We start from the raw sequence: 14,198 nt of genomic DNA on the forward strand, positions 1-14,198 counted from the left end.
ACTGCGGCGTGCTCGCTGCGCCTGCGCAACGTGGGGGCGGTGACGTCAGCGCTGAATGCGGCTGGCGATGGCGGAGCCGCTGCTGAGGAGAGAGAGACGGAGAGACGCGGAGATCCGGGACACCGAGGCTGGGAATGGAGACGCACCTTCCGCACGACTAGTGGAGCGCAGCGAGGCGGCCAGCCCAGCACGACCGACCCGCAGCCGCTTCCAGCCCGGGACACGGGGAGAATAATCTGCACGATCTAACGCACAGGTGGATGAGCGCCGCCGCCTGAGAGACCGAGAGGCTGGGGAAAGACCTTCAGCGGGCCGGCGAGGAGGTCTGGAGCAGCGGACGCTGAAGGACGTCTCTGCCGAGCAGAGCCGGGGCTGGATGTGAGGGTTTCTGTGTCTCCAGAGATGCTGTCCACTCGGGACGCCCAGTGACCGTCCGCGTCCTGCCGGGACATTGTGTCCGAGCGCCGTCGAGCGGGGGGACGTTTCCTGGCAGATTGTGCCGAAACCGGGACACAAGCCCGAGGGAGGAGATGACCTGACTGCGGGATGCGGGGTGTCTTGTCGGAGGGGAGGGGGCTCGGGCCACTGTGACGTCCTCAAACAAAGTAGCGAGGGGTGCCTAGCAACCGCCCGGGCCCGCTGGACCGTCATCACATCCGTGCGGGACCGAGCACCGCAAACCACAGCATGCGTGACCTGCGCTCGCTTTGCACACACACGCCAAACACTGTACGACCCTAGAAAGACCGAGCTGTCCAAACAGACCCTGGCAGTGGAGCACGGACCGAACCGGCGCGGTAACGGACCGAAACCAGGGCGCACTGGCACGTTGGTTTGCGTTGCGTGTGCGTGTGTTTTGCATTCCTGTATCTATTCAAGTGGCGTTGTTTATGAAACCGACATCGCCAAATAGAGGCGCGTATCGCGATATACACCGCCTGCTGCTGCCGTTTTCTACCTTGGATGGGCATTGGGGACATATCGGTGGATGTCTGGCAATTAAGGAGAGCTGAGCGGCGGTCCGGTGGCCATCGGGAGGCGGAGCCCGTGTTTTTGTGGACAGCCTGGTGTCCATGTGGATTAAAGCCCAGCAAACACGGCTGTTCATGGAGTCGAGCCGCGTCTTTTCTGTATTGCAGGAATGTCTTTGGATGTGTTTAAAAATGCCCTTGTGACAAACACCGAGGCAGTGCTTTGGTTTCCTTCAACATTTAAAGATTTTTTTTTTTTTTCCTTCCTTACCGGGAAGGATTTTTTCTTTCTTTCAGTTTTGTAGGGTTTTTCAATTGCCTCAGGATTGCCAATAAAATCTAAATAGAGCACTGAAATGGAGCAAGTGCTGCTGTCTAGCCCTGGTGGGCATTCAGACTGGGAACTGGAGCAGAAGCAGTCGCTGGGGTTTCTCCTGCTGGAGCCGGACAAAGGCGCCGGTTTGCCTAAGGGGGGCAAAGAGAGTCCCGAGTCAGGGCTGGACTTCAGAGCAGCCGAGAAGGAGCTGGTGTCCCTGAGTTTGGATGAGATCCTGCAAGAGAACGCCTTAAATCTAGATGACCTCTTTCGGAACTCAAGGTATCCCAGTGTGGACCAGATCTTGTCCTGGGATAAAGGGCCCGACTGCCCTGTACTGCAGTGGGAAAAACACTCCATACAGGGCTCTGATTTCAACCACAACAGCCCCGTGGAGCTCATCAGTTTCCACAGTGACAGCTCTCCCTCGGTTGAGAGCGAAATGGACTCGGCCCCACTGCCCGACCGGGACTCCTTGCAGGCCTGCGAGGTAAACCTGCTGGATGTCGGTGAGGGGCCGCCTCTCCTGTCACAAGATGAGGGCTTGGTTTCCTCCTCACAAGAGGAAGCTTTGTCATCTGAAACCCAGGACAAAGGTTCATTCCTGCAGCCGGCGATGGATCTGCTCACATTGAGTAATGCAATCCTTGAGGCTGTGCCAGAGGGCTCTGTGAGCACCACCCCCCATACCTGCCCAGCAGAGTGTGACCAGCTACCGGCCGCACAGCAGGAAGACGGGCTGCAGGAGCCGGAGGAAGCTGTGCACTTGTCCGTCCGGACGTGCTCTGAGAACGAGGCCAGCTCCTGTCCTGCAGATCCTGAGCTGCCCAGCAGTCGGGAGGAGTGCTTGAGCCACCCTGTTGTCCCGTCTGAGCAGGACGCCTCAGTAGAGACTGTCACTTCCTCACCAGAGCACACCGTGGAGGAGGTCTCCCCACACCTCCCCCTGCCCTGTCTGTCGGCACAACCACACGACCTGCTGTCTTTTGAAGGAGATGTGTTGCCTCGGGACGAACCGCACGAAAACCCAGTCACGGAGCCGCACTCATCCAGGGATTCGGTGCATGGAGAATTGGATTTGGATCTGGATATATCCATCCTTGACCGAGTGCATGAAGAGCTGGGTTTGGCCCAGTGCTTGCCTGCTGATGTAACGCATGACCAAGAAATTTCACACTCCGCAGTCCCAGAGGAAATGTTGCATGAAACTCCGGTTTTGGATGAGGAATTGGACGTGGACCAAGATGTTTCTGAGGATGTAACCGATCGTGAACAGAACTGCGCTATCGATGCAGTCGAGGGGTCCCTAATTTTCTCCCCCAGCACATTGCGGACTAGCAGTGATCCAGCGGGGGGGCCGTCCCTAGCGGATGTGGAGGTCTCTCCCTCCCTCCCTGTAGGGGGCAGTGCTTCTCATAGGGAGGACAGCCAGAGGCCGGAGGATCTATCGCCTCTGAGAGCAGTGTTTGATGCTCTGGACCAGGATCGCGACGGCTTTGTGCGCATTGAGGAGTTTGTGCAGTTTGCCACGGACTATGGGGCCGAGCAGGTAAGACATCTGCCAAATAATTGTATTTCTTCCATGCCTGTCTGACTTGTAAGACTCTCAAATCTGTTAGCTGGTTGTCAACACACTCTCTAGTTTTCAGTCAGGCCTTGGTAATGTAGCCACAAGCTAAATGGGGGGGAAAAATTGAGGTTTTTATTCCCCTTCACACTGTTCCTTTTCCATATCTACTGGCTGGTGAATTTAATGATTCAAACCATGTCATCCTTAAACCACAGGAGAGACTTTAGCCCCACCCAACCCCCTCTCACCCCTTATTAGCAATAAACCTTAGCAATGGGTTTCTGTTAAAGCAGGTTAAGAGCTTAAGAGTGTTACTTTGAATACGCAGTGTGGTGAAAGTGATCTGGAGGCTTGAGAGTGACAGCTGTGTGCTGTGTTGATAACTTAAAATGAGCGTCGTTTGTTTGGGCCTCAGTGAAGGCATCGCCACAAACCGTGTCCCAGGGCATCACAGGGTTCAGATCAGAACCTCTCTCCTGACCAGTGGTGCATTGGAAACGGCTGACCTGTTTGAATAGTCCAGCATGACGGCTCTTGTGCTCCAGACTGCAATTGTCCTCACCGTTAAATGAAGCTAATCGTTACCTGGATTTGTCAGAGGACCAATCGGATAACGCGGTGTGATCATAGCAATCATATGATCAACACGTCTATAATTTTCAGTCCGACTCATCGCTGAGAAGCAGTTGGATAACAAGTCTTTGTTGTTCTTCACCCAGAAGAAAGTGCTGTCGTGTTGAAGACAGGGCCACACACGTGTAGTAGTCCCTGGTTTGACGTGCATTGTCCCGACTGATATATTTATAACTTGCAAGGACAGGATTGCTAGCACAGGTTGTACAATGTTATATTTAAAATCCCTGGATGTCCTGCCCTCATATGCAGGCTGATGGGATTGTAAACCGATCATTTTTAAATTTCAAGGTGCTCCAGCGGGCCCAGAGAAACACCAGCCTGGAAGTTTTGCCTCCCTGGTGAAACAAGTGTTCCCCATCATCCGTATTCTGACCCCAGGGAGGGTGCGGTGGTTTGGTGCTGGTTCGATCCAATCTGAAGTTCCTCGGCTTGACCCAGTTGTGTTCTGCACCCTTGATTTGTAGAGGATTGCTTTCTGTGATCTTAATTTGCACCATGTCTTTCTCTTACTCGGAAGTCTAACTCCTGCTGATTTTGTCGGACAGACCACTCCTCTGTTGATTTATTGCTTTGATCGGATCTCGGGTTAAAATGTTGCTTTGGTAGAAACCTGAGCAGAAAGAATTCTGTGTAGTATTTGAAGTTTAAATTCCTGGGAAATCAAACCTGGTAAATCAAAGCTGTGAAACTGCACGTCTCTGTGGAAAAACAAGCCTAGTGCGTAAATGTTCCTCTTAAAGACCAAGTTGAAAGTTGTCTTGCTGCACTTTTCAGTTTTTAATAGTCTGCTGTGAGTTTGTGGGGTGGGGGGGGAGTTAGGCTAATTGTGTGCTCGGGCTTTTCATTGATGTGCATATTTTCCGTGTACAGTGCAGGCTATTGTTTTCTCTTTGAAGGAAATTTTAAAAGTGACATTGCAGAAATCCTGGAAAGCTTGAGGACAAAATAGTTACATCTATCGTAATTGATCTATTCATGCTCAATAAACGCAGGATGTGGTGTACAGCAATTTGAATGATCCTAAATACGACTTTGAATCCCTTTTATTGTATCTACTATACTAAGCAATGCACAGCAGTGGGTACGTGTCCGTCACAGTGTAACCGGGCAGCTTTTAGTGTTGGGCATCCTTGAAAGAAACCCATTTTAATGTTGCGTCCCTAAAGCATGTAGGTTAAATCCTTTCGAGAAGAGTTTAGCTTACTTGGCAAACCAACGCGTTTGGAAATCGAGCGTTTGGCCTCCGCTTTTGATTTAAGCTCTCCTTTGGATTAAAAATTCTAATCTTCTGGATCGCGTTCAAATAACGCAGATTTAGCTTCATGCGTTGATTGGCTGCACTACGCCAGGCGCACCTTGTACAGATCAAGGGCACCCAACTTGAAACACTTTGATAATAGCCCGACAAGTGTTAGCCCTTCAGGAGGTAGTAACCTTTTGTGGCATCCTGTGTGTGACTAATGCAAGCCTCATCCAAGTGACTTGGATTTTTACATTGAAACAAAATGCTTTAATCTTTACTTTTTAGTTGGTTACGATGGTGTTACTGAGACCTTTGAAATCCCCTCAGAGGTATAGGCCCATGTCCACAAGTGGCGAGAAACTTGGCTATGGCCGCCCATACAAGCTTCACTCTTTCCCAAGCGCCTCTGAGTGGGTTGGTCGAGGTCCCAGTACAATCCGACATCAAAGCCGTTTGCCTTACTGTGTGGTTGAATTCAGAAGCCTGGCATTCATTCAGTGTTTGGAATAAAAGTTGGGGAGTAACTTTAAAGAACCAACACCCAACGCAACCAGGACCTGTTTTGTAGAGCTTTTATCCGTAAAGTCAAGAGGTCCTAAATTAGTGTTTGTTTTGGCTGGGCTGTAATAAGAATACTTCACTAAATGTAGCTTCTTTTTGGTCCAAAAAAGGTTGCATTGTATCCACATTAATGTGTGGAGGCTTTGGTTGCGATGGACGGGCTGTTTGTGCCGGCCGGACAGGAGGGAAGTGGGCTGCTTCTGGTGAAGGCCTCACCCTGCATCTGATCCCTGAAGGAACCGCTCCTTCGAGACAAGGCCCCCACTGTTTAGCCAGGGAGTGAGTTGGAATTTCCTCACCATTTCCTTTGGGTTCCAGGAGCTTATTTGTCTTTTCTGTTTTTTCTGCTTCCCAAGCACTTGCACCTCTCTCATTTCCAGAGATGGTTCTGATGGAGCAGCCCATACGCGCACATTCCTGAATGACTGAGTTCTGCGTTTGCGATTGAAAAGCTTCGGCCCAGGCTCCTGTTCTGAATTAAGTGCACGTGTCAAAGTAAAACTAGTTCTTTGTGGCCACCTTCCAAACTACCATGGATTTTTTTTGTTTTAAGGTACGATTAATCATTTTCAGAATTTCATATTTTTTCTTTTCCAAAGGCATTTGATAACTTTTTAATTATCCATAAACCACATCTGTAGACTTCCTGACATGTCATTAGTTTAATGTTGTGGGTGGCTTCCAGAGCACCAAGGAGACCTGAAAGTCAATAAGTGTGTGTGTGCGTTGTCCATTTGCTTTCATGAAATCCTGGCGTACATCTCCTAGTGAGGGCTCGCTGTGTGGGTATGTTGCCGCTAGATGCCAGAGAATCCTGTCCGTTAAAGACATCAGTCCCCACTGGTGTTTGTGGAGCTGAAAACCTCTGCTGAGTGTTGATCGGCTCCTGTTACAATGTATTGTGATGTGCCTTGTCTTGTTGACAATACTGGGTTTGGCCCGGGAGACCTGTGTGCTCAGGAGTGCAAACGTAGCTGTATTGAGCCTGGCTAGGACAGGGCTGTATTCGTCTGTGGCTTTGAAGGGCAGCGCCTGGTAAACCTGTGCTTCCCTGCACTGCCCTCTTAGCTTCGGCTGTTCGTAAGGAGACGGGCGGTTTAGTGTGCAGGACCATGAGGACTTATCCTCCTCTCTCTGCCTTCGAAGGGCAGTTTATTACACTAAGAAATTTGGATTAAACTGTTGTGACTGACTGGCTTTTTTCCCTCGCTGAAGTTTTTCCAATCGGATTACAGCTTAACCCCCATCTCCCTCCCCCTCACCGGAGGTATAATTATAATAACCGAGCGGCTTGGAAAACTCAACAAGTCTTAAGAACAGAAAGTTAACGATCAGAGTGAATGTTGGGCAGTTACCAATAGGGTGGGGGATTAAAAAAAAAAAACTTTCCACAACAACAAGGAGCAATTCTCTGTTCGAATGGTTCACTTGGGGAAGCTGTTTTAAGTTTGCCCTTGGATGCAATTTCAGATAATGATCCTCTTAATTGGTGTTCTACACGGGTTTCTCCCTAACGGTGCTGCCCCATTATTACCATCATTAATGTCAGTTTCTAGCGTTACATTAGCTATCAAAATAGTTTTCTGTTATTTCCCAAGTTACGTTTTTACCTAAATGTATTTTTTGGCTGGTAGTTATTTATATCCCCGACTCCGCAGTAGCTACCCTGCCCACGGGCCCTTCTCACCCTCTGTGTGATCTAACACCTTCTCCTCTCAATGCTTGTCTGGGGCGCTGCGGTCTGTTACCCAGAAAGTGCTTCACACAAACGAGGAGTGAAAGGTCTGGTCTGGAGTCTTGCCGTCGTCTTTCGCACCAAATCTTTATCTCCCAGCAGTTTCTTGCGTCGCACTTCTCGGGCACGAGCCGTCTGTGAAATACGGTGCTGTGTGCTGCCAGGCTCTGTAATGATCTTTTAAAAAATAATAATAATAATCTGTCTTGTAAAAATACTGTACCCCTCATAATCGCTCAATCTGATCTTCCAGTAATGTACGGCAGTGGAACAGACTGTAATGCTGTCTTTGCAGTGAGATGAACTGAGCAGAGTGTAACCAATCATGCCCAATGTGAAGCCTGGACGACTGGGATTTAGATTCACCTGGTGTCCCGTCTGAGGCTTAATTGCATCAATAATGCTCTATTTGGCAAACGCCTAATCCTCTGCAATTGTGGAGTCGCAAATCCAAACAGTCTGGATCCATGCCTGGTACTGACCTGTCGGTGTGATTTGTTAGGACACTGACGAACCTCAAAGCTCACTCACGGATACCGCATTAAGGCACCGCCTTACCAGGCAAACGAGTCCTAAAGAATGGTGCAGTTTATTTTGCTTCGATCTTTTAATAATGAATTGTTCGATGGAGACTTGCAAATGTCTGCACAGGTTTCGTGAACTAGAAAACGAATTACTGTAAGGATGCCAAGATTTTATGCATGCATTATCGATATGAATGTTCTTCCCTAATGATTTAGTAGTTTCTAACCTGTGGGTCGAACTACTGCATTTTTTTAGGCTGTAAACATATATATGCCGGGGCCAAAATGTCAGTCTTCTGCCTTTTTCAAATTTATGTTTGATTTGATCCTGAGATTAAAACAGATATAGTAGGGTGTGTATTTCCCCTTCCATTTTATGCAGGGATTGTGTGATTTATCATGTTACACAGCTGAACTATTAGTTACAGTCTAAAGTAGATCAATGGAGCAGAGCCCTACAGGCACGCAGAGTGGAGCAGTGAACTTGATTTGGATACATGGCTCCTCAAAGAAGAGAATCTATTTATATTTCTGTGGCTGAGAGACAGTTAAAGTTAGTAGCTTTGAAGCACAATTTACTGCACTTCTGTGTAGCCTGAACTGTTTGGTTTATGATACTCCAGATCTGTGTATTTTTAATGAAGTGCACCTGTCTGCTACCCCCTCCCCGTGCCCTCCTGTGATCTTCCTGCTCATCGCATTTAAAAGTCACCAGTGAGACTCGGGGCATCTATCGCAGATGGGCAGGCTCACAGCTCGGCTTCATTACAATAAGGAACGGGGGGATGCAGGGAGCGGGACGCATACGGATTCCGGAGAGCGTATGCAGCTCTGGTCAGGTCAGGTGCCCCTCATAATCTGTGCCCCCGGTCTCTGCCTGAGCCGGCGGGGGGCCCTTCTGTGTGGCAGGCCGGGTTGGAGATTGTTAGGGGAGGGGGGATTAGCCGCAGGACGCACTCCCCCGTGTCAGGGCCGCTGTCCCACTCCGCACATCCGTTTCGTACCGCCCGCCAGCCCTTTTGTCTTGGAGGCCTGGGGGGGTGCTCTGCTGTCTGTTAACCCCTCTGTTGATGCACCCCCTCCACCCCTCGTTCAACCTCTTAGAAGGGGTTGGAGAGAGAGAGAGAGAGAGAGAGAGAGAGAGAAACCACACCACTGTCTTTTTTTTTTTTTTTACTAGCCCCTGTTATTCTCAGATGGTTATTTAATTGGGTTTAATGTGGTGGGTAAGTAACTACCCGTCCCTCAGTCATTGTGCTAATGGACCACTCTGTGATTTGTATCTCTGGAAAGTTTGACTGCAGAGGCCCTTGAGCTCAGCGGTAGGGGACTAGTCCACTTCTCTTGTACAAACACGGCCCTGTTCTCTCTGCTCTTCACACATGAGGAGGGCTCGTGAGAAAACGGTCATCCCTGTGTGTCAGGCTGCGTGGTGTTTGATTGATGTTCCTGCGTTTCTCTGTGTCCTGCTGGCTCAATACGTCCCTCCACCCAAACAGATGGTGTTGAGGGTGATGTGGCTTCAGACGGGTATATCGGGGGAATTCGTACTCTTAAGGGGATGATCCAATCCTCTGTGGGACGCTTGTGGAAGTCCACTAGACCGCTATACCTAGTGATGAGTTACACTGAACCTGTGCAAGGCTTTGACTCCTAAAGGAAGCAGGAGGCTTCTTTACCTGGTGAGATGTACCGGGGCTCTGATTTTGGGGAGGAGGGGCAGAGAGCCGCTAACTACTATAATTCACGTAGCAAGGGCCATCGCTTCTGCATCGACAGGTGCTACAGAAAGTTGGATGGCTTCATTGACTGCAAGTAATGGAATAGCCAGCAGCCCCTTCTCATTGATTTGAGTGCACTGCGTAAGGAATTGCATCTTCATCGTACTGTAATTTGGGCCCATCAGCAGAGCTGTCAAGCCTCTGGGACGGCAGTGGCCTGGGAACGGGCTGGCGGAGATAAAGATGAGGCAGTTTGTTAAAAACAGTGCATCGTTGCGAGCTGATGTGTGGTGGTGGGGGGTGGGGGGGACCTTGCAACCCTGGCGAATGGCAAATGACTGGCTTTACCCAGCTCTTGCGCAGGGAGGGCTCGGGTCGAACCAATCTGAAAAGCTGACAGTTTAAATGTATGTTATTAAGACCGAACTGTGCAGCTGACAGAGGGAATCTGGCTCTTCTGATTGTTGTAGGAGAGATGGATCTACCCTAATATAAAATTGGCTTTATTGCTTTATTTATTTATTTTTTATATGCAAGCTCTTCAGGGCTGGCGATGGAGTGATCCTGGCACTGAATGATTATAGTGGCACATCGGCCTGCATGACTAGACATCTCTCCTTATTTTTTGTTCTTCTTTAATCCTTGTTTTCGTCACATGGATGATCATTGTTAATTTCTAGTGGCGTATCGGTCTTACGCCTTAGATCATCCAGGACAAAGTGCCCGGCCTTTTCAGGTTTCCTGTGTTGCTGGGAGATTTTGTTCTTATTTATTGATCTCTCCTCAGTGTATGATGCTATTGTTGGACGAGCACAAACAAGCCAGAGCGATATGTGCCAGTATTGTCCTGTAGTCATTACTGGCTGCGTAAAGGGCCTTTATTACAGTGAAATGGACATTCTTTTTTTCTGTACTATACCCTTATGTCTTTCTTTATCACCATAGATTTCATTAATCTAAATCCTTACACCCAATAAAGTTCCCCAGTGGCTGGAAAAAAATCTATTAATTGTGTCTAAATCTATTCATGGGTTCAAATCCATGCAGTGACACCCGCCTGATCCAGTTTTTCTCGGGATGGGTGATAGGATGCTACGGCAAATGTGTCTTGATCCTGCAAATTGTAAACTAACCGGTTCTCCTAGCTGACGGAAGATTCTGGAAAGATTTCACATTTTATTTACGTGCTTTAAAATCAGTGAATGGAAGAACGACCCAGTGTAAAAGTACAGTTTTATTTTTTGATGTAGTATTTTGGACACTTTACGACACCATATGGTGCAACCATTCTGATCTCTGAGTGGCACCTTGTTACAAACTCTACAAGTAAAACATTTCTGAAATGCCTGTGATATATGGGTTAAAGATGACTGGACTCTTAGACTCATGCAGCTTGTTTAGATGTAGGAATGCAGGATACGAAGTGGATGAACTAATTGAGATGTTAGACCTATATTTTATGTCCAAACTACAAAGATCACAAAAGTCAAAGAGCATTAATAAAAATTTAGTTTCTCCTTTGTCTTGTTTACCGTATAAAATGTCTGGAAATGGCTTCACCGGACACACTTTTGTGTGGTGAATGTTTAATGAAAGCACCAATGGGCGTGTTTCAGATCTGCACGGGAGTGGGCCACAGTCACAGAAACCGCAGCGCTAGGAGTATGTTATGAATACCGCTTTCAGACTGTATTCTAGGTCTGTTTGCATAACAGAACTTTGTTGTGTCCATAACCTTGGAGAACCGACTGCCTCAGCAAGTTTCAATACTGGAGAACTATAAAAGTTCCCAGGGAAGATGACCTCTTGAAGTTTGTTTACAACACACTGGGTGAATGAATAAGCAAAGCGTTTCAACATTAACTGTGTTTAGATTTTTTTCTTTGGCAGTTAACTTGTCTGTTGTTGCTGTGACTGGCTGAATTGGTTTGTACTGTGTAATGACTGGTAACTCAATGTTTATTTATATTTAAATCCCTTAAACTGTTCAGTTCAGTGCATGTCTCCACATTTTCACCCCCCCCCCAGTAATTTTCTCCATGATGGGTGAGCTTGTACTGCATAAAGATGATTGTGTTGGAATCGGGTCATTAGGGAGGAAAGGGTATTGGTCTGGTGAGGTTTATAACATGACAATTGTATCATTGAGTTCCATCTCATAGGAAAGTAGGACATCTCATTTAGCTTAATAACCTGGCGTGGAATTCCAGCAGGAATACAGGATCTTGATCAGCTTTGAGACGTTTCTGCAGTGAAGGAGGCCCTGGGGTTTTAAGCTCACGGAGCTGTGGAAGCCGGTTGAAGCTTTCATAACCAGCTTCATCTCAACTTGGAACGCATCCAATGGCAACGTGCACTTAAATATGCCTTGTGGTGAAAGAGCATGCAGGATAGTGGTCTGGCAAACCGATTTTGGCAACTTATGCTAACGGGTGGCCAGCTTGGTTTAGCCCATATCGATGCAGTCAAGAAAATAAATGTAAAGAATAATTCACGTGTTGTACAGAAAAGATATGTAGTTTATCTGATCTAGGCAGTGTGTAGTATGCTATTTTTGCTGGTGTGGTTTACAAATTCGAGGCTGTAGACCTGGGTGGTGATAATCTGGCACAGGGATCTTTCATGTACGCAACCGTGTACCGGCTGGCTATACAGCACTGACCTGGACTTTAAGGTAAACAAAAGGGTGCGATCTGCTTTGCATGGCTCTGCTGATAAGCACATCTGTGGTGCTGTCCCGATCCCTTCCTGTTGGCCTTTCTAATTTATGCTAACCTTCTCCAGGAGGAACGGAGACTCACAGCCCAATAGGGGCAGCAGTGTGATGTCAGTGTCACGGCACCTGGACCCGCCTCTCTGCCTGTTTTGGGCTCAACATTGTACAGTGAGCAAGTCTCTAGTCGGAATTCAGCTGTTCAGCGTGGCCTGGCTTCAAATATTGTATGTTCAGGAAATTTATAGGATGTGTTATAAGCCTAATCCAGGATCCAAAATGGATGCACAACACAGAAGCCTATCAATGGCTTCTGCATCGGGATGTTCACACCCTTAGTTGCCATTCTCTCTCTCCGACCAACTGCATGCAAGGCAGATGAGCCGCACTCCGTGCTGTGTATCAGTGGCTGTTGCAGTGCTCGGCTGCGCGGCTCGGGGCTTATCGTGTGCGGTGCAGGACACTGCCCAATGTGCACTTTCAGCTGCTTTTCCAGTCCCCTGCCTCGCCGTGTTTGAAGTGTGGGCCGTGTAAAAGTAATCCCTACAGGAATGTCCCTCATCTGTCCCTGGCCTTTATTCTTTTTATGTATTTCTTATTCGAAGCTGCCAGGGCGTGATGGCTTGTGTTTATAGAGTCCACTAGGTTGTTTTGCTTGTGGTTTTCAGGTGCTATAATCTATTTGTGTCAATGAATGGCTTGAAAATCGTTCTAATCACAATTCTGCAGCCATGCTAAAAAACGTAAACTCAGTCGTTCAAATGGTGCACAGAAAAATGCCAGCTGCATGCCTGGGATATAAATAGATTTACACTGGTGCGCTCTGTTCCTTTTCTTCTACTGTAAACCACCTCTGTCTAACCTGCCAGCTTGTTTTTCTCGCTTGTCTTTTTGTTCTCTGTGCCTCCGAAACACTCCTCCGTATTTGTTTGATGGAGGACAATTCTAAAGAAAACAATGTTATCCTGTTCACACACAGGAACGGCCTTATCTGTGGAGGACTGGCATGGCTTCCAAGCATATTAAAGTTATCTAGAGAACGGTGCATTGAATAGGACTGGTCTTGGAGCACTCAATAAAGCATTAGGGCCCAAGATAAACTCTCAGGTCTGGTATCATGTTCCCCGGTTTGTAATTTAACATTGGGTAGTACAAGATTAGTGCTAATCAAGGAAACCATTGTAACTCACTGTACACAGACTCCTGGGAAAGCACAGTGTTTGGTGCAGCTGTTGACCAAATATCGGGGGACATTCAGGTTAAAAAAAACAGTCCACCTCTCCGATTGTGGCTTTGTGCTCGTTTCCTTTAACCCCAAAGACCCACTTCTACCCAACACCTGGAGAAAACTAGACATATTAAATATTCATCAACGACCTCTACAGTTTTTTTTGTGTCGTGCCCTTGTTTACAGAGGGATCGTCTTCGATGGTCTTTCCACAACTCCCTACTGGGAGCCACAGCACCCTGTCATAAACAGGCATTGTACACACTGTGCTGAAAACAGAGGGGGCTTGTGTATCATCCTGCTCCCAAAGCTGCCCTCAATGGGTCTGTACAATAGCAGCCTGTGGGAAGGCAGTCACGCATGTGTGCTGTAATAACAGTGATTAGAGTTAATGAGTATGTATTTGGAGTGCAAGTGCTTCGTGCACCAAGGGACAAGTCGGTGTTAAGCAGGAGACCGGTTTATAATGCGTTGGGTTGAGGTATTGCAATTTTATTTAAACAATTACAGTCGGTGGACCGTCTGCCAAGGCCTCTGGTTCTGTTTATCATCTCGGCCCGTCCCGCTGATTTGACTGTGCCATTCAAACAGAACCCCCACTTAACTGATGTTCTAATTAAAAGGCCTTGCTGCTTAACTGGCCTCAGATCATCAACACCCATACACAGATCTTTCATCTCTTTGGCAAGAACCTTGTTTTGGCAAGAGCCTAGGATGTATTATCAATAAAATATTAACGATACTCTTTTTAATAGTAAAGATAGTAAAAAAGTATAAAACCCATGCCTGGGAGTTATGGTGCAATAATTAGGGCTTCTTCACACAACCGTCTCTTTCAACAGCCTCTCGATCCAGATCCTATAATTCACCCCCATCCCTCGAAATATGCAATTGAGAGGCTCCGATTTGGCGCCCGTCTGTTCAGCCCTCCTGTGGCGCTATACAGATCTGCTTCTTGAGGTCGAGAGGTCGGGCTTTAA

The 14,198-nt window shown here is 47.7% G+C and overlaps 1 protein-coding gene across 2 annotated transcripts in view; it reads left to right on the top strand.

Moving 5' to 3' along the window:
• Positions 1-36: 36 nt before the first annotated feature.
• rab11fip3 (RAB11 family interacting protein 3 (class II)) overlaps positions 37-14,198 on the top strand; it is a 49,337-nt gene continuing 35,175 nt past the window's right edge. For both annotated transcript variants that reach the window (XM_066690235.1, XM_066690236.1), the window contains exon 1: positions 37-2,836. In XM_066690235.1, the coding sequence (XP_066546332.1) occupies positions 1,328-2,836 (1,509 nt within the window). In that variant the 5' untranslated portion in view covers positions 37-1,327. The remainder of the gene's footprint in view (positions 2,837-14,198) is intronic.

This window comes from Amia ocellicauda, chromosome 17 (assembly GCF_036373705.1).
Source record: "Amia ocellicauda isolate fAmiCal2 chromosome 17, fAmiCal2.hap1, whole genome shotgun sequence".
Taxonomy (NCBI): Eukaryota; Metazoa; Chordata; class Actinopteri; order Amiiformes; family Amiidae; genus Amia; species Amia ocellicauda.